At 39.5% G+C, this 24,396-nt stretch overlaps 1 protein-coding gene across 4 annotated transcripts in view; it reads right to left on the bottom strand.

Moving 5' to 3' along the window:
* Positions 1-15,814, bottom strand: part of LOC125451428 (protein THEMIS3-like) — a 41,849-nt gene extending 26,035 nt beyond the window's left edge. For 3 of the 4 annotated variants that reach the window (XM_048528489.2, XM_048528490.2, XM_048528491.2), the window contains exons 1-2: positions 15,569-15,814; positions 12,655-12,792 (exon numbers count right to left, since the gene is read on the bottom strand). In XM_048528489.2, the coding sequence (XP_048384446.1) occupies positions 12,655-12,792; positions 15,569-15,680 (250 nt within the window). In that variant the 5' untranslated portion in view covers positions 15,681-15,814. The remainder of the gene's footprint in view (positions 1-12,654; positions 12,793-15,568) is intronic. The other variant, XM_048528493.2, reaches the window with a different exon arrangement.
* Positions 15,815-24,396: the final 8,582 nt, after the last annotated feature.

The raw sequence follows: 24,396 nt of genomic DNA, 5'->3' as shown, positions 1-24,396 counted from the left end.
TGGCAGAGAGTTAAACAACAATGTTAACTCTGGATGGTGCAGTGCCAGCAAAAATCCAGACTACTGATCAACAGAATGGGGTGAGGGGTGGGACTGTTGTCATCTTTGCTTCTTTTTTACCGGATTCATTTTAAGATACAGCTATCAGGAGGCTGTTCAATAAATTTGCTAATTAATTGCCTGGGTTGAAAGCAGGACCCTTTATGCGAATGCAACCAGCAGCAATAAAAATGCCTTCTCAAATGATTATGAAGAAAAGCAAACAAATTACAGTGCCTGATTTGTAACTTCAGAAGGAAGAGAAATGTTGCCCTCTATCCCATTCATATGTGGTTGGAAATCACTATCAAACTTGATGAAACAGAGCCACATTTCCTTAATTGTCTCTTTTAAACCATGACATAACTTAACATGCTATAAAGTTCCTCACTTCTGATAGATCCTTCATGTTAATGGAGTGCAGAAGTAACGAGATCTGAAGTACAGATACATTAAACGTTAAAGATGTGAGTGAATTTAGGTGGAGAAAAAAGCAAACACAAAATGTGAATGTGGACCTGGCCCCCTCACTAAAGAGAATAGCTGTTAGAGTAGGCCATTTGGCCCTATGAGACTACTGCACCATTCAATGTTGAATCAAAGAATTATAAAATTTTACAGTACAGTGGGATGCCATTCGACCCTCATGTCTGTACTAGCTCCCAAAGGAGTTATGCAGCTAGTCCCATTATTAATGAGACTAGCAATACATTTCAGGTTTATTCATTTAATTTAATTTCTTCCCACTTCCGCAGTGGGATTGAGCTCCTTTCAATACAGCACCAGTCAGGATCTCCTGATTACTAGTCCAGTGACATTACCACTGTGCTACTGTCTGCATTAGCCTTGGGCAGTTTCTTAGACAATTGAAGGTTCAGAATGTTTGTGATTTTTATAGTAAGATTGTTACAGATGTGAGACTCAACAAGGCATTTAGCTTTTGATTTCGGGTAAAGTATAATCTGCTGGAATTGGGGATCTTGGTCATCCTGGAGTTTACCCAGAGGCAGGATCAGGTGATTTGGTTATCATGAAGACAGAGGTCTGGGTTGAAGCACATCAAAACTCAAGTACTAGCCTTTGCAGCTTGATCAAAGAGGGCAACTGGTCTTGTTGGACATAGACCCTTGGACAGCCAGTGAGACTTGGAATGGAAGACTGAAAACAGTGCCAAGTAGAGAGAGAGACTCCAGGCGGAGTCTGGTGAGAGCAGATTCCCTGCTTGATGATAGTGGAACTTGGTAGAATTCTAGCAGAAAGGCTGTTGGAAGTCAGTGCAATAATACTCCAGACATTCAGCGAAGGGACTTCTAAAGGCGGACACTTGACGGGTTGCTCCGTTGGACTAGGAAGAAGAGTCTGTTGAGGAGCTTAGATTTTAATCTACAAGGCTTTATATCCACTGAGAATGTGGAGTAATGAACACTGGTGTGGTTCAGTTGCATGCAGAATGGTAGGAGCTGTGAACCAAAGTCTCTAAAATGAGATCCATGCTTTGCCAACCCCTGGGGAGACAATTCACTGAGTGTTATCAGAACTTAAAGTCCAGCTCTTTGCAAAATTTGGAATCAGCATTAACCTTGAAGGTGATGACAACTAAGCTGTTCATTCTCACCAGTCACATTTCATTCATAGAGTCATAGTCATAGAAGATTGATTTAACTTAACAAGTTGGCCAGCAATTGCAGGTTGCATTAGGAAACAGTGATTTTATTTTTGCAGAGAATTAGTTATCATTCTATTCATGATTATTGGACTGAATTTCAAGATTTTTGTCTTGCAGATCCATAATTAATGGAAACATAATTAATGGGAAAGTAATCTCTTTCTGAGTTCATGCATTAATGAATTAATTAATCATTAAGCCCTCACAATCCCCCTGAACCTGTTTCACTTCTTTAAAATTTCTTTAAAAGCCTTTGCCTTGAATTCTAACCAGTGGCTGAAGGTGGGGTAGGGCAGGCAGTGAAGTTTTGGAAGTGTGACCCCAAAGCTGTGTGAAAGGTATATTGAAGATTCACTAAAATGAGACCAGCAATGATAAGTTATGGGAATGATGATGCACTCCCAAAATTGGGGATTTTCCCACTCAAAATGAAACTAAGTTCCATACACTGAACAGCCAACTGCCAGTTTTGCCTTCCCTACCTGCAATTAGACAAATCCTTACTGTTTATATAGAAAAAGCAAGAGAGTTGGTGTGAATTTATTGAGCCAAATTGTTTTCTTTGTAATAAAATGTGAGGCTGGATGAACACAGCAGGCCCAGCAGCATCTCAGGAGCACCTGAGATGCTGCTGGGCCTGCTGTGCTCATCCAGCCTCACATTTTATTATCTTGGATTCTCCAGCATCTGCAGTTCCCATTATCACTGTTTTCTTTGTGTCGTTTTGTTTTGATAGATTCAGTAGAGAAAATACCCATATCAATGCATTTCAATAAGAATTGCTGCTGCAATAAATGTTTCTGAAGAACTACAATTATCATAAATCCACCTAATACTCATAGCCAGAAACCATATCTGAGCCCCAGGGTTAACAATGACTCTTACTCATCCACAAGGTGGCAAAATTACTTGACTTTGCCTTTGAACATAGCATTTTATTTTAGTGCCTTATTTAAACCATACTCTAATATGTGGACCCAGCGATAGATCAGGCCATTTAACAGTTAACAGATGGATTAATCTGTCACCATGTAAACGTTGGTCTCAACTTTGCAATTTTACTTAAACCTTACAGTAGCTTTACTCTTGCTACTCATAAATATTCCTTTACTATCTGCAGCCTGCCAATCAGAATCAGTCTTCTTAAACAAAAAAGCCAACACTGACACATTCACATTTTAGTACAATGTTTACCTCAGAACTGCCACTGTGGGGAATATGGCAGGTTCCAGGGTAAAACTTTTGACATAAGCCCCAGTTTACAACTGCTACACGGATAAAATATGGAATTTAATTTTCTCTAGCATCTATTCTCAGTATTAATTCTGAGTTGTGTGAGACTGCTGAAATTGAACAATGGGCTCGAGATTCTTCTGCACTGAGGTGCAATGAATATTTAACAGCTGGAACCCGCTTCCAATTGTCTGCTGAAGTGAAGAACTTTCTGTGGAAGGAAATAGCTAAGTGAGGGTGAGCAAGTTAGCTGGCTTTCAGTGCAGCCTCAGACTTCACTGACTCAGTACACATGAGCAATTTTAATCCAACTGTGGTTTTAATTTGAATTATACAAACTGCTGTAGAGAAATCTGAGCAATAGAAGAAGTAACTAATGAAGAAGTGGCATTTTGCTCTCTTAAAACTGATAGACTTGGGAAGAAACCACAGGGAGGTGGAATGTGTAATTAGGAGATGGCAGTGGGCAGTGAGTGGTAGTTGGGTTTACTGCATATGCAGCTTTAGAAGTTCATTAACAACTGGAGGCACAGTTTTACCTTCCGGTCAGACAGAAGGAAGTTTTAATATACGTGGCATTGTAAAAAAGACATGAATAGAACAAAACCAGGAAATTATAGAAGGCTGGGAAAAGGGTGTGCTACAGAGGCAGGAACAGCAAACAAGTGCATGGCCCTTCACACACAAAATAAACAAACTCAGCACAATTACATCAAAACATAAAAAATAAACAAAGACAACAGGCTTTGATTGAAGTACTATACATATGGAGGAAGCGTTGGGTCTGGAGGTTGCATGGGGAAGCGGGAAGAGACGTGTGTAGAGCTAAGGACCTTTCTGTAATGAATAGATTGTGGCAATACCCCTGGAAGCAGACTTTCAAATGAGCCAGTTTCTAACACTTCAGCTCCTGTGTAAGATCTGTCTCAGAAGCAGCAGCCCTACTTCCAGCCCGACCCAGTCTCTCCTGGGGGTTTATACTAGCATGCGCGTGTGAGTTTAGATAGGAGATGGGGACGTGGAATAGGAAAAATGATCAGACTCTCAACTCTTGACACCAGTATAAAAACATCCTGGCCCAAATTTCCAGTTGACTGACTAAGCAGTTGAAATAATGTTTAGTAACTAACACTCAAAAATCTTTTATAAATTTGAACGCATTTTAGCTTCCCTCTTAAGTCTTCTAGTTGCAGTGAATCAGGCAATAGCTTTTTACTTTCAAATCAATCTTCATAATTACCTCTTCACATCTCGGGTATTATTCTAAGTATTTCAGGAAATATTTTGCCACCAGTTCTCAGAAAGTAGCTGTGCAGACACAAACATTAACTAATGCCCAGAAAGCTGTGCAACACCGGTTGAGCAAATTCTGAAGCTTTCATCGAGTGATTGCTTATTTCCAACCACACTGTCTGCCCAGAAGGTTAACCAAATATGTTTTGTCGAATTCCAACATTATTTTTCTTATGAGTTGCTTGTTTGCAATAGTGCCGAGGAGATTTATCCTCACAAACAATCAGGAGCAGAAGTAGACCATTCGGCCCCTCTAACCTGCTCCACTATTCGGTAAGATCATGGCTGATTTGTTTGTGTTCCAGATTTTACTTTCCCTGACTAATAAGAATCTATCTGCCTTCATCTTAAAGATATTTGGTGACCCTGCCTTCACCATGTGAGACAGAGCTCCAAAGTTACACGACCCTCTGAGAGAAAAATAGTTTCCCCTCATCTCTGCCTTTAAAGGGTGAACCCTGATTTTGAAACAACATCCCCGAGTTCTGAATTCATTCACAAAATTACCTACCCATGTACAACTTGTTAAGACCATTTAGGATCTCACACACTTCAATTAGTTAACCCCTCACTCTTCTAAAAACAAGCCCTTGAGTGTTAGGAGACGCCAGTACAATGCTGTCACTGTTCTGAATAACGATTATGCGTATCATTGTAATGAGTGTCCAGGATGTTTCAATAAACCATCTGTCTGTCTGTCTTCCTTTTATTTCTCCATTTGCCTCTCCCCTCCCCTCCCCACCATCCATCACCTCAAACAATACAGGAATTGAACCCATGCTGTTGGCATCACCGCATCGAGTTAATTGAGTTAATCAATCGCAAATTCTAACTCAGTTCATGACTGAAATGCAACAAACAGGCACAATTCTGAAATGAAAACGGGCATCAGATTTTAAAACAAGCAGGCATGTAAGGGCTGGAATTTCAGAATAAAAAAACTGCACTAAATGCCAATTTTAATGCAATTGCAATAATCCTTTGGTCCCTATTTATTCAGTAGCGTAAAGATTATGATAAATCATGCTGAGGCTCACTAAACCCAATTTCCTGAACCCAAAGATCTATTAATTTTAATAGAACTTGGTGATCAACTTTTAACATTTAACCTTTAACAAAGTTAAATCTGATATAGAGTTTATTTACTGGGCCAGAAAAAAATTATTATCCCTCACAATAATTGAAGTACAGCTACTAAAATTTTCTGTTTCAGGCTCAGTTCATACTTATTGTAGTTATACAAACAAGCGGGAAACCTGACTGAATGAGAGATGGACATGGTACAGTTACACCTTCCAACGCTCAGACATTGACATTCTTTCTTCATGGCACAATGAGAAAGACACTCGAGACATTAATATAAATTGATCATGAAACTGTCTGCATGAAGTGTAGGCCCCAGAGTCAGGTTTTAACATTTCCCTGCTGTTGGCTTCGATGTGGAGCTTCAAAAGCCATTCTGTAGGGGCAGCAGCTTTCTGAGCTGCATTATGACTTCTGGACTATCCTAATAATCAAACGTTGCCTCTACCAGTTCCAGGAAAACAATGCACTAATGTCAAAGCAGGGAGTATACGAAAGGGTGAGATTGAGAAGCATATCAGCCATGAGCAAATTACGGAGCAGTCTTGATGGGCTGAATGGCCAAATTCTGCTCCTATATCTTATGGCCTTGTGTTTATAAGTCAGAAACCGAAATTGTGGAAGACATAAGGTTTGTTGTTATGACTTAACTAGAAATTAGAAATGTATAAAGTTGTTGTGACAGGTATCAAAGTTGGTGGATGTCACTGCATTAAAGATGAGTGCCAGTCTGTTGAGAGCCTCATACTTCTTTAAGCAGTGGTGTCTGCTAGTATTATTGACAGTTTGGTAATGAGACTTATACATTTCCTTCACTGCTGAGCTAAATGGTCTTGGGTGTGGTCAGTGTACTGTAAATAACGTCAGAACTATGGAAATATGGGAGGGAGGAGTGTATTATTCCCAGTCTTCATTGTTTTCTGGTGATTCAGCTATCCCGTACAATGACAGCATCTTATTTCTTTACAGTGATAACAAGGAAGTAAATGTGGCTGAAACATTTTATTGCAAAATTAAATTCTTTAATCATAAAAATTATCTTTATGTACTAACACAGGTATTAAAACAGTTCTGTATAGCCTTTGCAGAGGAAAAATAAACAAACATATGGCATTTGACAGTCCTCAGGACTTCCTGTAGTTGCAAACAATGGCATTTTCTTCTCATACAGGATATTATTTACGTACATTTTGAAGCAACAGGAGGCCTGATAACTGAACAGACACCCGTCTTGCTTTGGCAGAAAAACCTTCGATGGGCTTATTTCTTCAGTTTGATTGATGTATTCTAAATGAACATTAATAATTTTCCTACCGTCTCTACACTTTGTGAACACTATATTGGATACAATTGTGATTGTCTCTTTGTCCAAATGATCAATCTGTTGGCATTTGCTGCATATTTTTCTGAGTGGTTCACCATCTCCTGGGTATTGCAGATTGTGCCAATGTGATAAAGGCTATACCAACAGTATGCAAATTAGGGGAGAAAATAGCTCCTTCAATTTATGGAAACTGATCTGCATTTCTGAATGTTACCACTTGCCTAATAATGATTTATGATTTTTGTAGTTACTGATTAGATAATTGGCTTCAGTGCAGAAATTTTGTGTTTGTTAGAGGTGAAGGTGAATCTAAAGTCCACTTTGGTAGCAATAAATGAAGAATCCACTTCCTTTCAAATTTGACCATGCTCCCATGATCTCATGCACGTATACATATACAAGTCTACAGCAGAGAGAATGGTCCTTTGGCCCATTGAGTCTATACTAACCAAAAACAACTACTGAACTAATCTAATGCCACTCTTCAGCACTTGACCCATAGCATTGTATGTCTCAGCATCAAAAGTATTCCTAAATACAGTTTAAATGTTATGGGGGTTTCTGTTTCTACCTTACATGTAGTGAGTTCCAGTTTGCCACCATTCTCTGGGTGAAAAGTTTCCTCACTTCCTCTCTAAAACTCCCAAACTTTACCTCAAATTTATGCCCCTGGTCATTCATCCCTCCATCTAGGGGAAAGATTTCTTCCTGTCTACTCTACCTATTCTCACTCATAATTTTATATTTCTCACTCATGTCCCCTTTCAGTCTCCTCTGCTGTGAGGAAAGAAACCCAATCTGTTCAATCTCTCTTCATAACTGAAACTCTCCAACCCTGGCTACATCCTGGTAAATATCCTCTGAGCCTGCTCCAGTGCTAATCACATCCCTCCTATAATGTGGATCCCAGACTGCACATAATACTCCAACTGCAGCTTAACCAATGTTTTATAAAGCACCAGCATAACCTCCCTACTCTTAAACTCTGCATTTCAGCTAACAAAGGTAAGTATTTCACATGCCTTATTAACTACTCTATCTACTCGATTCACTATCTTTGATCCTCAGTGCTTCCCAGGATCCTATTGCTCATCATGTATTCTCTTGCATGATGCGCTGGTACAGTCAGTTATGAGAATATATTACTACAAGGAGTACTCTACAACTATATATTTCTATCATATCTACATTCAGATTTTGCTTTTACTTAGTTGAGTGAGGTGGGCAATATTAGATGTCATGGCCCCAAAGAGGGATTTTACTAAAATAGGATTAACTCAGACATGTCACACTTCATCTTAATCTATTTGTACTGGACTGGTTCAACCTTGTGTTATGAAGTTGACAACTGTACATTGGACAATTGCTTCAGGGAAGTCAGATTTCTACAATCAAAGCGAACTGTTTACCAAAATGGCAAAATTAAACTGTTAGTTACTGACAATAAAGCAGAAGGGAATAATCAATAGTGTTTAAAAACCAAAAGAACTGTGGATGCTATATATCAGGAAATAAAACAGAAATTGCTGGAAAAGCTCAGCAGGCCTGGCAGTATCTGTGAAGGGAAAAACAGGGTTAATGTTTTGGGTCTGGTGACCCTTCCTCAGAACTCAGTTCACCGGACCTGAAACGTTAACTCTTGTTTTTCCCTTCACAGATGCTGCCAGACCTGTTGAGCTTTTCAAGCAATTTCTGTTTTGTTTCCAATCAGTAGTATTTGGCAGAGTACAGTCTGTTCTGCTATAGTGCATGTTCTGGCAACACAAGTTGGCTGTAACATGTCTGATGAACAGGGGAATGCTATTTTTAAAATGTGAACTTGTGTTGTCGATAACGAGATTCTACTGGAGGAGTATACGGTGACATCACATGATTATGTCATGAATATGTACAATGTTCGCGCCGAAAGATTCTCTACGGCAACATCATGTGATCATTTATTAGGCTTTGTTGTGGAGTGCTTTCTGTGGGAAGTACAGTACAACTTTCTCCCCCCATCAAGTCATCTTGACACTCTTTCAAGGCAAAGTATTAAATTTACTTTTTTTTCATCATCAGATTTGAATTATGCAAAATGTGCTATCCTTTGTGTCAGGGTTTTGAGTGACTTTTGAGGAATTTTGAGTGTATTTTTTGGTGGTCTGCCCCAACCTCACTTTTCCTGTAGGCCCCGTTATTTCTACAGTTCAATTTTCTATAATGTGATGTTGCATAGGAACGCAACTATTGCGTTATACCCAAACTGACTGTACATCTGTGTTTGAGTCTGCATATGTATGACTGTGTTGCATGTGTGTTTGTGTCTGCATGCATGTATCTGCGCAACTGTGCACATGTGTGTTTTTGAGTCTGCATGTGACTATCTGTGTGTGTGTGTGTGTGTGTGTGTGTGTATATGTGTTTTTGTTCATGCCCGCGCGCAAATGAGTATGTATTTGTTTGTAGATTTTGATGCGTGTTTATGTGTGTATATGTGTATGTGTGTCTTTGTGTGAGTCAATGTGTATAAATGTGTGTACCTGGTTGTCCACGGATGTGAGTCTGTATATACATGTATATGTGTGTGTGTATGTGTATGTGTAAGTGTCTATGTATATATCTGTGTGTGACTATACCTGGACTCAGCTTTGTTGTGGAGTGACTGTGACTACTGCAGCATTTGGGAGGGTGAGCCTTAGCTTTCCTGCTCTTTTCCCCAGTCAAAACTTAAAAATGTTTAATTTTGTCAATGCATGAAAACAAAATTATTGATAACAACAAGTAATGCAAATACCACATCTGGAGGAAGCCATTTGACTCATTGTGCCTGCGTCGGCTCGTTAAAGAGCTTTTCAGTTATTGCCAATCCTCTGCTCCTTCCCTTCACTTTGATTCCAATTCAAGCACTTACCTATTACCATTTTGAAAATTATTGCTGAATCTGCAATCGGTACATTCCCGATCAGAACAGCTTGCTACCTTTAGTTTTTCTGTTCCTCATGTTGCCTCTGATTCTTTGGCTAGTTATCTTGGGTGCATTGCTTCCCAACCCTTCTGTCGTGAAAAACACTTTCTTCTGAGCTCATCTATCAAAATCCTTCCAACTTTTTAAACAGATCAATTCAATTTTCCTCTTAACCCTCTGCACTCTTCTGAGAACAAGTCCAGTTTCTTGAAAACTTCATATCACTGAGATCTTTCCTCTCTGGCACCAGTATATTAAATCTTCCTCACTCCTCTCATTAGAGTGTTGTTGGTAATATCATTACAATTGTAATATCGTTGTAATCCTCTCTGCAAACAAGATACAACATGTAACTCACTGAGTAATAAGAGCCCCATGCAGCTAACCATCTTGATTCTTAATTGATCCTGATTCTTCATGAGATGAATGTGTGGAGCATGTGCGGGGATAAAGGTACATATATAGATCTGGTAGAGGTTGAAGTGAGTTATTCCAGATCTCTCCCCATGTGTATCTGGAAAATCCTGTTGCTTAAGTTTGTTTCCATTAAATTTATAAGTGCTCGGCCTGACTTGAAATAAATCAGTTGAATACATCAACTTGAAAAGTTAATTCTGTTCACAAATGCTGCCAAAGTGTTTCCAGCCTTTTCTATTTTTGTTCAAAACAAAAAAAACCTATTGTTTGATTTTACTGCAGCTTGGAATACAGGTAGGTTATTTATCATGATCTTGATAAGGTATACTGTTACTTTTTGCTAGCTTTTTCAGCTTCCCCTCCCTGCATTCACTCCTTCACTTTTAATTTAGCCCTATGAAGCGGATAACTTGGAGCTGGGAGTGGAAGGTGAATGGGGGAAGGGTGAGACTACATCTTGAACTATTATGCCACTGGGAAGTCAATAGTTATAATTAAGCCAAATAGTCCCAAGGCTAGAATATTAAGATCAAAACTGATGATCAATGGCTTGTCTCTCACTGAATGACTTGGTGAAATGCAAGAGTGAACCTTTGGTGATACATAGCTGCCATTCAATTCCTAAGGGTTTAGTTTGATTTAATTTGTGCTTGCATTTTGCTGATAGTGACAGTCATGGTGAATGCCAGCTGATAGTCAGCTAGTTTTGAATGAGGAATGCATTGTGTTGACAAGATCTTTCAATTGTACCATATGAAAGAAAAATACATCTCTATGAAAGGCCTTTGTCTGCTATTTTAATAGACACTGACTCATTTAGATTAATTTTGCTAGCACTTCTGTTAAAACGGAAGATGAACAAATTTCATGAGAATGCATTAAAAATACTCTAATATAAGGAAAGCCTAATTTCAAGTCAGTGTTCACCAAATGATTCTGGTGTAATCATTACAAGTTCATTGAACATGAACTGGGTCTAGGCCCGAAATGTTGGCCTTCCTGCTCCTCTCATGCTGCTTGGCCTGCTGTGTTCATCCAGCTCTACACCTTGTTATCTCAGTTGATAGAACATGTTCAGTCAAGTATTTAGTACAATAGATTAAAACTGTCTCTATTGTAGTTTACTGGTACCCTGACATGTAGTGAAAACAAATATTGGGATTAAGTTCCTGTCCATGGAAACATGGAAATCTGATCATTTTAGAAATATAGTTGCTGTCAGCAAAAAACAAGGGATATCATGTTATGCTAAAAAAAATGAAGTTTGGCATGGAAACAGAAACATCTGCCTTATGATGTGCAATATCTTAAGAATGTGGATGAAATACCGTTTTTCAGTTTAGTTAATCACAGAATGTGAGCATTACTGGTTAGACCAATGTTATTGCTCATCCCTAATTACCCTCAAGATGGAAATTAAGATGGGGATCTCTGGACTGCTGCTGACTCGACAATTTGGTTAAGCAAATAGAATTTGCTATTAAATTTGTCACTTTTGGTAATCTCTTATAAATAGTATTATGTCTCCAATACTTTTTGACACTGCATAATAACAGTTTATCCCAAACACTATCGGGAGGTTGGGCAGCGATCCAATGTTGCTTCAATCTCAGCTGCGTAAAAGGTATATGATTTGAGAGACCATGTCCTTGTTGTTAACAATTTTATGACAGATGTCAGTTCCTCTTATTGCATTACTACAGTGAGAACCACTAGTTAAGTGCCTTTTTTCAGACTAAATAAACACACTGTTATGAGATTGGTGAACATGTTTTTTGACAGTTCAATCCATCAAGCTAGTTACAGAGGAGTCCAGAAAAATTAATTCAGAAGAGAGCAGTCACCATCTGTTTGATGATCAAGTGCTCATAAGGTTGAAAACAAGAATAATGTTGAAGTAGATAGCATGATGGAAATATATTCAGGAGTGAGCATCAATACTTTCTTCTTTCTGCTGCTTGGCAGTTTTACATGAGAATTGATGTGCTTCAAAATGAAGTTTTCTGTCCACGAGCAATGTCTAAAAATAGATTCATTTGTCAACTTTCAAATCACAGAGATGGCACAATTATCTGCTGCGGAAATGTTAGCCAAAAGTTTCCACTTTCTGAAGGCATGTACGAACCAATCTGAATTGTCGATATAAGCAGCCTCATGTCAATGTAATTGAAAAGAACTCCGTAAGAGGCAGACAAAGGCAGTCATGGAAGATATCATATCGTTAGGAATTATTTTAAAAAAGGCACCTGAGATAAGCTTCAATTTGAAAATGTGTTTCAGCACTCCCTCAAAAACTCAGTGCTGACATGAAGCTTTCGCAGGGAGGAGTTTTCCACTGATACGAGCTCAGAGTGCGTAATTTGGAATAGATCACCTTACCAAGCTCATAACTGTTAAACAACATAACAATTAGTTGAACATAAAAAGAATTGGAAAATGGTAAGCAATGGTGAAGCCTGCGTGTGACAGAAGACAAGGAAAATTCAGAGAAGGGCAGCCATAGCAACTTGATGAGTTCTATCATTTGAGAATTCAAGTTGTAGTTCTTATTACCTAATTCTAAACAACATAGGAAAATGTCAAAGAAAGACTGTTTATGTACAAGTAAACAAGAAGCTACAATCATTTAAAACAAACATTAAGCAAATTGCTTGCCTTTATAGAAAAGCGGCACATCCAAGATTGTCTTTCCCAATTTATATTTTTCCAGAATCACTGCTTTGAGCTCAGTTGGAATTAGGTCTGTGATCCTAATAATATCTCCTTCAGAAAAGGAGAAATTGTACAAGGACCCTGGGCGAAAACAAAATAATAAAAATATTGTCAAATAATTGATTGACTGATCAATGAAACAAATAACACTCCTTCATTTGTGCATTCTTACTACATGAGATTCAATAGATTTCCTGGTCTAGTTTTCTTTATTCTTTAAAGGGATTTGGCCGGTGCTGCATTTATGAACTGATTTCAGAGAGTTGTTGTAAGTTAATCTAATTGTTGTGGGTCTGGAATTACATATAGGCCAAACTAGGTCAGGATGGCAGATTTCCTTCAGGACATTACAGTTTTTACAACAATTGAAGATAATTTCATGCTCACTGTACTGGAGAACAGCTTTGCATTCTTTGCATTTTTAAGTGAATTTCAATTCTGTCAACTGCTGTGGTAGAATATGAACCAATGTCCCCAGGGCATTAACCTTGGCCCTTATTTTCCCCTTGAAGTCAGTTTGAGGTGTGGTTCATAGGCATTCTGAGTTCTCTGGTTCAATGAAATTTGTTCCTTTGTCAGGAAAATGAGAGTTGGCAAGTTGTTAAGCCACCATAATAACCTAATCCTGTTCTTATCAGATGGCCATGTCAAATAATTTTCTATATGAATCATTGCATCACACAATCCCACGGTAAGCCATTTGGCCTATCATGCCTATGTCAGCTTGTTCAATTCATCTCCGATATCATGTTGTTTCACACCAGATCTATAATTTTCTCTGCAATTGGCTTTACCTCATTCGTTTAGGCAGTGCATTACAGATTATAACAACTTGCTGTGTTAAGAAAAATCCTCATCTGACCTCTTGCTGTTTTGTTAATTACATTAAAACCTACACTCTCCGGTTACTGACCTTTGTGTCAGTAGAAACTATTTCCATTTATGTACTACATCAGAATTCTTTATGGAAAGGACAAATCTTAATTGGTATTTTTAAACTTCCCAGCCCCATCAATGCCGAGACTAGTTTCAAGTAGCAGGCTAACTAGGATCAGCTAACTTGGTACAGAGGGGATTGTATTAGGGACCTATGGTTTGTAGCTTTCATTTTGCTTTCAGCTATCACTGATAGAATCATACAATTTGCAGTGTAGAAGGAGGCCATTTGACTTTAAAGTTTGTATTAGGTCCTGAAAAAGCTACCTAGTTAGTCTCATTTCTGCAATACAATCAGTTGTCAGTTGTACGAGTTGCCCACAGTAGTAATATAGCTTCTATTCTAATGCTGTGATCTATCTGAGAGTGCCATTTTAGGAAGGAAAGATCTAATAACGAAGAATTGTGGTCAAACTTACCAAATGAAAGACCAAAACATTCTTGAGCCTGTTCCATGTACAGAGGCAAAAGAATACAAAATTAACTCTAAATAGATATTCTAATGTCTAAGGTGACATTCTTTTAATGTACTTCTCAATGTACAATATAAACTTGCTGTGAATACTGTCATTATGGTCTTTGGAAGATGGAATTGTGATCCTTACTATCCTTGTGTTAAGAAGGGAGGCGATAAGATATATATAGGAAAATTCAGAAAATTCTGGAAAGAGAGGTAAAAGATATTGTTCTTGGCACTAATCTAGTTGCCAAGTTTTATTAAATATATGTTGTGTGAATTTTCCCATTTTTTCTAAGTTTGCGTGATCTTTTTGCATGGCAAAATACCTACATACCACCCTCACTCTGCAAAATGGCTCACCTGATCACCTTATGTTCCCAGTATGAATGTTAAGGTGCTCTCAACAAAATACGCTTCACTACCATTTTAGAAGGCATTTGGCATATTCAGCTGGAGTCATTGGCTCTTTGATGCTTGAGTATGGCCACACTGTAAGTGTCATCATCATCTGCTATGGATCCGGTCCTACAAAGGGATCCTCTTAGCTGGCGTATTTGTGGATTCCTGCACAGATTTATAACAAGAGGCCACTGCCCACAAGTCTCCAGTGCGTAATCATCTAAAGGTAAGTACATAAGTTTTACTCTGATCAGAGAAGGGTTTCTAACTCTGATCAGAATATCTCTGATTCTTGTCATGTCAATTAACAGATAAACATTGGCCAGGATACTATGGAGAGATCCTTGCTCTCCTTCGAGCAGTGTTATCGAATCTTTCTATACAACTATCAAAGCAGGCAGTTTCTGATGAAGGGTCGAGGCCCGAAATGTCAGCTTTTGTGCTCCTAAGATGCTGCTTGGCCTGCTGTGTTCATCCAGCCCCACACTTTGTTATCTTGGTTTAATGCTTCAATGCTGAGGTGAAGAACCATTTTAAAATTTCTGCTGGTGTCACTGAAATGGAACTTAATTATAAAAGTTTTTGGTGCAGAGGTGAGAATGGTATCAGTGAACAAGGCTAATGGTTAAGTTTGAAATGTTTGCCAATCGTAGACAATAGTCATTGAAATCTCATTTTGATTTTTAAATGCCTTCCTTGCTTTTGGTATGATGCTTACTTTGCCATTTACTTTCCTTTCTGCCAAATTTTATGCTGCAGCGATGCAGTGTACCTCTTGGGAACATTATTGATTTAAAATGTTATGATACTCCAAACTTATCTGGGATCGTTTAGATGTAATATCTACTTAACAAAAAATAACAATCCTTGGGAAAACAACAGTATATTTGCACTTTGCTTATATACTCACTGTTTTCCGTAAAAAATGTCCACACAAATTGAACTAACTCCAAAGTGGCTAAAATCAAATGGTATTTATATTACTTGAGTAGATATTATATTGATCAATAGCTTAGACAGACATGCTATTATAAATAAGGAAAGGTTTTGCCAGTTGCTTACCTTGTAAGTAAGTTCCACTGATCACCTTCACTGTCCGGTTCAGTTCGTTTGGATTCAGAGACTGGATGAAGGAGTGCCAGATGTGTACTTTCTGTTCACTGCTTTGATTCATTTTCTTTCTTTTTCACATGTACTGATCTAGAACCCGATTTGGACCACACAATCTGAATGCATTTAACATGGCAAAGTGGATTTTGTTTATGATTTCTCTGAGCAAAGTCAAGGACTGGTCCCTGGAAAAAAACAGTGTAGTTAATAATCACCTACTGTTTTGCAATCACCCACAATGCTTGGAATATGTCTCAAGCATGTGGTTTTGGTCTGACTCCAATCATTTATTCAGACCATGAAACACTGTTATCTTGACTACATAAACCTGGCCAAATATTCACATTTATGAAGAACTCCTTTTGTATTTAATGATTCACATTTCCTCATGCACAGGTCATAGGGAAAACAAGGACAATAATGATTAAGCTACTTGCAGAACAAGAACTCCAGCCAAATGTTAATAAATTGCCATGCTGGACTGCTTGTTTAACATGGAGCCTCATTTACCTAAAATGCAAACTGCTATTATTTTGTGTGATTTGTATTATATCAGCGGTGTCTCAGCTGGTAGCATTCATGCCTTTCAATTACTAGATTCTGGGTTCAAATCATGCTCCAGATTTCAACACAACTATTAGGACTGGTGGAAGACACCATTGCAGTGCAGAGAGCATCTCAGGCTACTGGAGGAGCTGTTTAACCTGCCTATTGGGGAAACAATTCAGTAGCGTTTGGAAATGGACATAGTGGATCCCTAACAGGGCAAGTTAGACCAAATGTCTCATTCACCAGTCTTATAGATTGTTTTCCTTCTTGGAGTCCTGGTGGATGGTATTCAGCTATGGCACTAGTTGGAGAAGATCAGAAGAGTTATTCTGATGTCTGGTCCATATCTGACCCTCAAGCAACATCACAAATTTGGATTATTCTGCCAGTGTCATGTAATTAACCATATTTCTAAGCGTTGGCCGAATATGGATGTTAGTCCTGAGATGCTGATGCACCCAAAACATAATGTTCTAAATAACTGACTTCTTTCGAGATGTCAATCTGTTCTTTCCCAAATTATAAACTGGAGACACTACTTTCAAACATGTGTTGATGCTCACACCATTTCACCTCTGAGTTTTACAGGCCTGGACAATAGCGATGTGAACAGATTATTTAAGATATGCAGTGAATAGAGGATTGGGTAATGTGACAGTATAAAATTATCATGCAACTTGTTGAGTAGTATTCAAATTGGGAGCCAGCATTATCGCATATTTGGGAAAGTAGCACACTTAAGTGGCTTCCGTTTGGTCTCTTTGCATCCGTCAGATGCAGCCTTTCTGAAGGTAATTGCTCCCTCCCTCTACCACAGGCCTCTTATCCCCTAACCTGGCCATCCAACTTGGATCTAGGAAAATCAAGAGGGGAGCAAGGGGTAAACCAGGAATCTGCAGGCCAGGCAGTCTAACTTTGGTGGTGGGGAAACTATTAGAAGCAATATTGAGGGATAGAATTAATCTGCACTCGGGAGAGGCAGGGATTAATCAAGAACAGTCAACATGATTTTAATTTGGGAAGGTCATGTCTGACCAACTTGATTGAATTTCTGAAGAGATATGCAGGTGTATAGGTGAGGACAATATTTTGATATGGTCTTTGTGTACTTCAACAAGGCTTTGGATAAGGTCTCACATGGGAGACTGATAACAAAAGGTAAGAGCGCATGCGATTCGAGAAAATGTGGCAAATTGGATCCAGATTTGGCTGAGTTGAAGTAAGCAGAGGGCAATGGTTGAGGGGTGTTTTCTTGACTGCACTGCCTGTGTCCAGTGGGTCAGTGATGGGTCTGTTGCTGTTTGTGATTTATAAACATAATTCAGACTTGAATGTAGGAGGGTTGATCAGTATGTTTGCAAATGATACAAGAATTGGTGGGTTGGTAGATTGTGAGCTGGTTAGTTCAAGATTGCAGGATGCAGGCTGGCTGATCAGTGCAAAGGGAATTCAATCCAGAAAAAATGTGAGGTGATGCACCTGGGAGGACAAGCAAGGCAAGTGAAGGCATAATGAACGGTCGGACCCTGCAAAGCACCAACATCAGATGGACTTTGGTATGCATTCACACTGGTCCCTTAAGATATCAGGAGGTGGATAAAGTGTTTAAGAAAGCAGACATTTTTCCCACCCCACCCTTATCTGCCTTCCGGAGAGACCACTCTCTCCGTGACTCCCTTGTCCACTCCACACTCCCCTCCAACCCCACTACACCCGGCACTTTCCCCTGCAACCGCAGGAAGTGCTACACCTGCCCCCAAACCTCCTCCCGTACCCCCATCCCAGGCCCCAAGATGACTTTCCATATCAAGCAGAGGTTCACCTGCACATCTGCCAATGTGGTATACTGCATCCACCGTACACGGTGTGACTTCCTCTACATTGGGGAAACCAAGTGGAGGCTTGGGACCGCTTTGCAGAACACCTACGCTCGGTTCGCAGTAAACAACTGCACCTCCCAGTCGCGAACCATTTCAACTACCCCTCCCATTCCTTAGATGACATGTCCATCCTGGGCCTCCTGCAGTGCCATAATGATGCCACCCATAGGTTGCAGGAACAGCAACTCATACTCCGCTTGGGAACCCTGCAGCCCAATGGCATCACTGTGGATTTCACCAGCTTCAAAATCTCCCCTCGCACCACTTCATCCCCGTCTCCCTAACCTGTTCTTCCTCTCACCTATCCCCTCCTCCCACCTCAAGCCGCACCTCCAGTTCCTACCTACTAACCTCATCCCGCCCCTTTGACCTACCCATCCTCCCCGGACTGACCTATCCCCTCCCTACCTCCCCACCCATAATCTCCTTTCCACCTATCTTCTCCTCTATCCATCTTCAGTCTGCCTCCCCTCTCCCTATTTATTTCAGAATCCTCTCCCCATCCCCCTTTTCTGATGAAGGATCTAGGCCCGAAATGTCAGCTTTTGTGCTCCTAAGATGCTGCTTGGCCTGCTGTGTTCAGCCCCACACTTTGTTATCTTGTATATGGAATACATACATTTATTAGCTAAGATGTGGAGTTTAAGAGCAGTGTGGTTATGCTAAAACTGATCTATGATGAGGCTCCATTTGTAGATGTGACTAATTTCCAACAAATCCTCTTAGCATCTATTTTGTTAAGTGAAGTAGTCTGAATCCAAGTATTGATCATGGAAATAAATGCTATACTAATGATTAAAATAAAGAATTGTTGTTGTACAACTGGATCTCAGAAGGATACTGTTTTGGAAATGAATGGTAGGCAGGCCCACATCATTGACAAACTTACAACAAATGCCTCTGAATATTTCGGAAGCAACTGGAGTTGCACCTTGGCATATCATTACTAACATTCTTCTCTAAAATGACTATTCCTTTGTGGATCAATAGAATATGATGGTGCTGGAGGAAGACAGCCCTGTTATTAACAACAGACAGATTCCAATAAAGAAACGCTGCATTTACTTCATCCAGGGACAATATTGAAGATTAACGCAAATTCAACATTTTCATAAAGGAGGTGATAAACTGCTGCCTTTTAAGACCCCATCAGCTTGCAAAATGACAAGCTTTATAACTTCGCAAGGAAGTACAGGAATGCCACAACATGGAAGTTCCACATACCATCCTAGCTTAGAACTGCATTGTCATCGCTTCATCTGCTACATGGCCAAAATCTTGGAATTTCTTTCCTAACAGTACCAGTCGCCAGACAAAGGGCCACTATAACATTATACTTATGCATATTAAGAGAGGAACTTTAAAAACTTCCAACAAGGGAAATGGACAGCATTTTGTAAAAGAAGAATAAGCAATAATATTGAGAAAAGGGAGGGAAATGGGATGAATGCATATCAAGCCTGTTGTTAAGTGAGCAACCATACATATGTGATGAGTAAAATGATTTCTTCTTGAGCTATAATTTCACTGACTTTGTTTATTCCTCGGAAGAGTGTCTCTGTTTTTATATTAGCCTCTCACCTACACAATAGCAAAGTACTGTGAGCACCTCAATGTTGCTTTTTGATCCCTACATCCAACCTTCAGTTACTCCATCAGCAATCATTATTGCAAAGGCTGAAATTTATGGGCCCAGTGAGATTATTGAAATTGTTTTACAGTAAACAAGGATTATTACCTTCGGCACCCTTTCTCATATAGATTATTCTTACCCTTGATATATTTGTGTGATTACTAATGTTCAATGAATCATAATATAAAATCTTTATTCAAAATGCTTTGTAACCTAGTCAGGTCAGTAAGGGCAACGGAATTATTGCAGTTGAATTCAGTCAATGTCAAGCATTTATTAGTCATGTACAGAAGTTGTGTACAGTGTAAAATTGCACCTATTCGAACTCAACAATATCCATCAAGCCTCAGGGTAACATTTCTGACTGGACCATTTTTCCACTTCTGACAATGTGATCTTGAGTTACAAGTGATGTTTTCAATTGAAAGCAGAAAATGGGGGACATACTTAACAGGTCTGCCAGCCTCCTTGAAGTTTCAAGTGGTCAGTTTAAGATTTTAATCTCTCGTCAGATGCTGAGAAACTGGACTGAGACTAGCCAAAATCATCTTATTTGTTTTTTATTCATTCTCAAGATGTGGATGTATCTGTACAGGTCAGCATTTATTGCCCATCCCTAATTACCCAGAGCATAGCCCCATTGCTGTGGGTCTGGAGTCACCCATAGGCCAGAGGTAAGGATGGCAGTTTCCTTCCCTAAATGACATTAGTGAACCAAATGGGTTTTTCCAACAATTGGCAATGGTTCCATGGTCATCATTAGACCCTTAAATCCAGATTCTTTTCATTGAATTAAATTCTGCTATCTGCGGTGATGGGATTGGAACTGAGATCCTCAGCACATTAGATGAGTTTCTAGCTTAATGGTCTCATGATAATGCCACTGGCCATTGTACGTTTTTACATCCATTGGTCAAAGACTGCCGCACCATTAATCTTGACTGGGTTTGGATCACATCTGAGAAGCGTAATGACCATATTTAACAGATTTTACTAAAAGCTGTCCCTAAATTTGAATCTAATGATGATATGAGGTACTCCTTGACAAATCAAAACGGAAGATTGAAGAATGTGCCAGAACTGCTCAAACATTGCTCTTCACTGCGGTTCGTGAATGTATACTACATTTTGTAATGTTCGATGGTAGCTCTAGACGTGAGGAAGTGTGAAGGAAATGTGCAGTTCTATCGAGTGAACTTCATTGTTTGTGATTCTGCATGGAAACTGCTGTCTAACTGAGTTTCAGATGACAAAATGCTCACCAGAGTGGGTATTGTTGCCAGTACTTCAATTCTCTTTAGTGTCTTGGGGCACTTTATTATGTTAAAAGTTCTATATAAATATAATGTGCTATTGTGTCGGTTACCTGTTATTGTTAAGGTTTAAAAGCTGGTAAAGTGCTGTGCTCGCTATTTCTAGATGACCTGTAAACACTTGCACATATTGGACCAGTGTTGATGCTGATCTTCAAGGAGACTGCTGTCCTCAGTCTTTTGTGTCTCCAAATCCTTCAAAAATTCGCCACCCTACAAGGAGACATTCTGAAAATGCCATATCAGAGATAAAAATTGATTATGCAAATGTATCTTACAACTGAGATATATGTGACTAACTGCTTGCAGTGGGAGATAATAAGGAGTGCAAATGCTGGAAGTCAGAGTTGATGAAATTTGGAGCTGGAGGAACACAGCAGGTCAGACAACATCAGAGGAGCAGGAAATTTGATGTTTTGAGTCAGGACACTTCATTAGGACTGCGTAGGGAAAGGGAGCTCAGAAATAAATAGGGAGGGGAATGCTGGGGGAAGGTAGGTGGGATGGTGATAGGTGGATGCAGGTATAGATTGATCAATAGGAAATGTAGAGAAGACAGGCGAGAAGGAAGATGGGCAGGTTGTGTCAGGTCAAGGAGGCTGGGATGAGAGGGAAGACTGGACATAGGATGAAGCCAGGGATGGGGAGTGGAGAGATTTTGAAACTGGTGAATTCTATGTTGAGGCCATTGGGCTACAATCTCCTGAGGCAGAATATGAAAGTTGTTCCTCCAGTTTGCATCATTGTGTCACTGGAGGAGGTCCAGGGTGGACATGTCACCAAGGGAGTGGGAAGGGGAGTTGAAATGGCAGGCAAGTGGAAGGCAGTGTTGCTTGGAGTGTTCAGAGCACGGATGCTCCGCAAAATGGTCACCGAGTCTGCGCTTGGTCTCATCAATGCAGAGGAGACCACATCATCAGCAATGGGTGCAATAGGCCAAGTTAGAAGGCATACAGGTGAAATCCTATCAGATTTGGAATGATTCTTTGCATTGTAAATGTATGTAAAGGACCTTGACTTAGTACAGTCTGTAAATAATATCTGTATATTCTTCTTAATTCTGGCACTTTCTGCGTAACTCCATAATCTGCAGGTTTGTGACTCCTTTATGGAAAGTGCTAAGTGTTTTAGATGGTTTAGCATTCACCAACAATCTGTTGGGACACTGGAGATTCAGATGTCTCTGAATGATATGTTCTGACGGTCAAGTGGTGTAGCAGACAACTTTCTTTTAGTCATCCCCTCTGAAGTCCAATGTGTCATGCAGGGCCTTTGAAGGTGAATAACCACATTGCAACACCTAACTTGACATTGCTTTCACTGAAATAAAAATAGGCAATTCTGAAGAAACTCAACAAGCCTGGCAACATTTCTGGAGAGAGAAACAGAGTTAATGTTTCGGTTCTGCTATGACTTCTTCATACCAGAATTGAACTCCCTGCATGAACTGCTTCTCTATGGCTTTTCTTGATGCTTATGGTTTCTTCTAATTGATCTTTAGGATTAAGAAGATAAGTGGTTCTCCTTTCTTATTGACTAACATGTTGTGTAGGTGATACAATCAATATTTTAGTCCATAGATTTAAATACCCAAACTATGTAAACAGATATAAATATAAATTGTACATAAACTGTTCAGTAGCCAAGTGTTAACCTGTAACTGTTAACTGTTAGCAGGGTTAGTAAATTATTAAATAATGCTTGTTCAACTGCAGTAAAGCAGTTTAGGTTTCTGTGTTTTGCTAAAATGGTACCAGTAATTTGATGCAAATGCATCCACACTGCTCTCAAGCTATTTTTAGCAATTTGACAGATTGTTAGAAGTTACTTTCTGAACACTTGTGCGCAAACGGATACTCTATTTGTATTATATTACTTTGAGGCTATTTTAAGCTGTCTAAAATATCGCACAACAATTTCTAAAATTGGCATATTTCAAATTACCATAATGTTCAATAGGAATGCACCTTCTTGTTGTGCAGTAACTTGACTATTCTTGGGAGCATTGTGAATAATGCTTTCACTGTGTGTACAAAGCCTCTGGGGGACTTTTCCCCTCGCCCATTATAGACGGGTGCAGAGGAGCACAGGAGTACGGTAAATTCAAGAAAGTGATATTGTGACAGGATCTCTATTTGATCCCACGTTCTCGTGTTCTTCCTTGGTATGAGAATGAAGGGCAGCAGGGAGTGCTTGTGGGCCAGACTGGTAAGTCATTTAGAAGTTTAGTTTAGAAGGTGCTGAGGTTCCTGAGAGACCAAGTGAGAGATTATTTGTAGCTCAAATGACCTACTCCTGCTCCTATTTCTTAATGACGTGCTGAATCTTGAACATTGCAAATGATTTCCCAACTTGTCAGCAACTTGTCATGGTTACCAAGGTGACTGAGCAATGAGAAAAGCAACTTCAGTGAAACTGATAAACCAGGAAGACTTTGATGTTTGAAGCTATAGATTTCCAGCCATGGCCATATGGTGGGTGTGGTTTAAGACTCTCCTTCCTGAAAGAGAGGTAGAGCTTTCCCTGCTTGATAGGTGACTGCCAGCATTTTGGTCTGTCTCGCATTAAAGTTCATTGCAGCAAGGGAGTAAGTAAAGCAGGGAGTTCACCATCAGCAACTGGTAAAACAGCTCCAGTGTAGCTTCAGGGCAAAGTCGATGAACACCTCAACCTAAATGGATGGAGATGTGACTCCCAGCAGGCAGAGGATCTGCCCCCTCTCAAAAAACTCAGGTTTTCTTGGTGAGCTCATGTTGACAACTGCAACCCCTTGGAAGAATATCTCCTTCCCATTGGATCCAGGGAACATACAATGCCAATGGCCAGGAAGGTGACTATCACTGAGGGCTACAACAGTAGAATTTTGAAATTTTTGAAAGATACTTGAAAGTTACCACTATCTAATCAGTGACTCAGGATTGAGCATGACTACTATTGTAGAATGTTGAGCTTAAAAAGAAATTTTAAGATAGGATATAAAAAGCTAGACATACAGCAAGACTATAAGGATATAAGAAGTAATGATCCGGATCAGGCAGGATAGTTAATGTGTGCAAATGGCGTGTCCTTTCCTCTTCTCTCACTAGCTTCAGGTTTCTTGTAATGATTTTCCAAAACCCAAAGGAACCTTTCTTCAGAGTCTTTTGCATCTCCTACTGCACTGAGCTTTTGAAATGCTCTATCTTGATGCCATTTTACAAGAATAGATACCTGGATGGATTATTAACACCCTATAAAGATTTATTTTAGTTTTTAAAAAACACGCAATTCCTTGTCTCAACCTTGGACTGAATATCCTGTCTTTAGTCCACCTGTCACTAACTTCTTGAACATTTGCAAAAACTGGCTGGTTTTTATTGATGTTTCTTACCTCATTTGTTTCTTCTCACATCTCGTTTTGTTCTC

This window comes from Stegostoma tigrinum, chromosome 5, assembly GCF_030684315.1.
Source record: "Stegostoma tigrinum isolate sSteTig4 chromosome 5, sSteTig4.hap1, whole genome shotgun sequence".
In the NCBI taxonomy this organism is placed as follows: domain Eukaryota; kingdom Metazoa; phylum Chordata; class Chondrichthyes; order Orectolobiformes; family Stegostomatidae; genus Stegostoma; species Stegostoma tigrinum.
The sequence above is the reverse complement of the archived record's forward strand: the minus strand, read 5'-3'. Positions and strand labels throughout refer to the sequence as shown.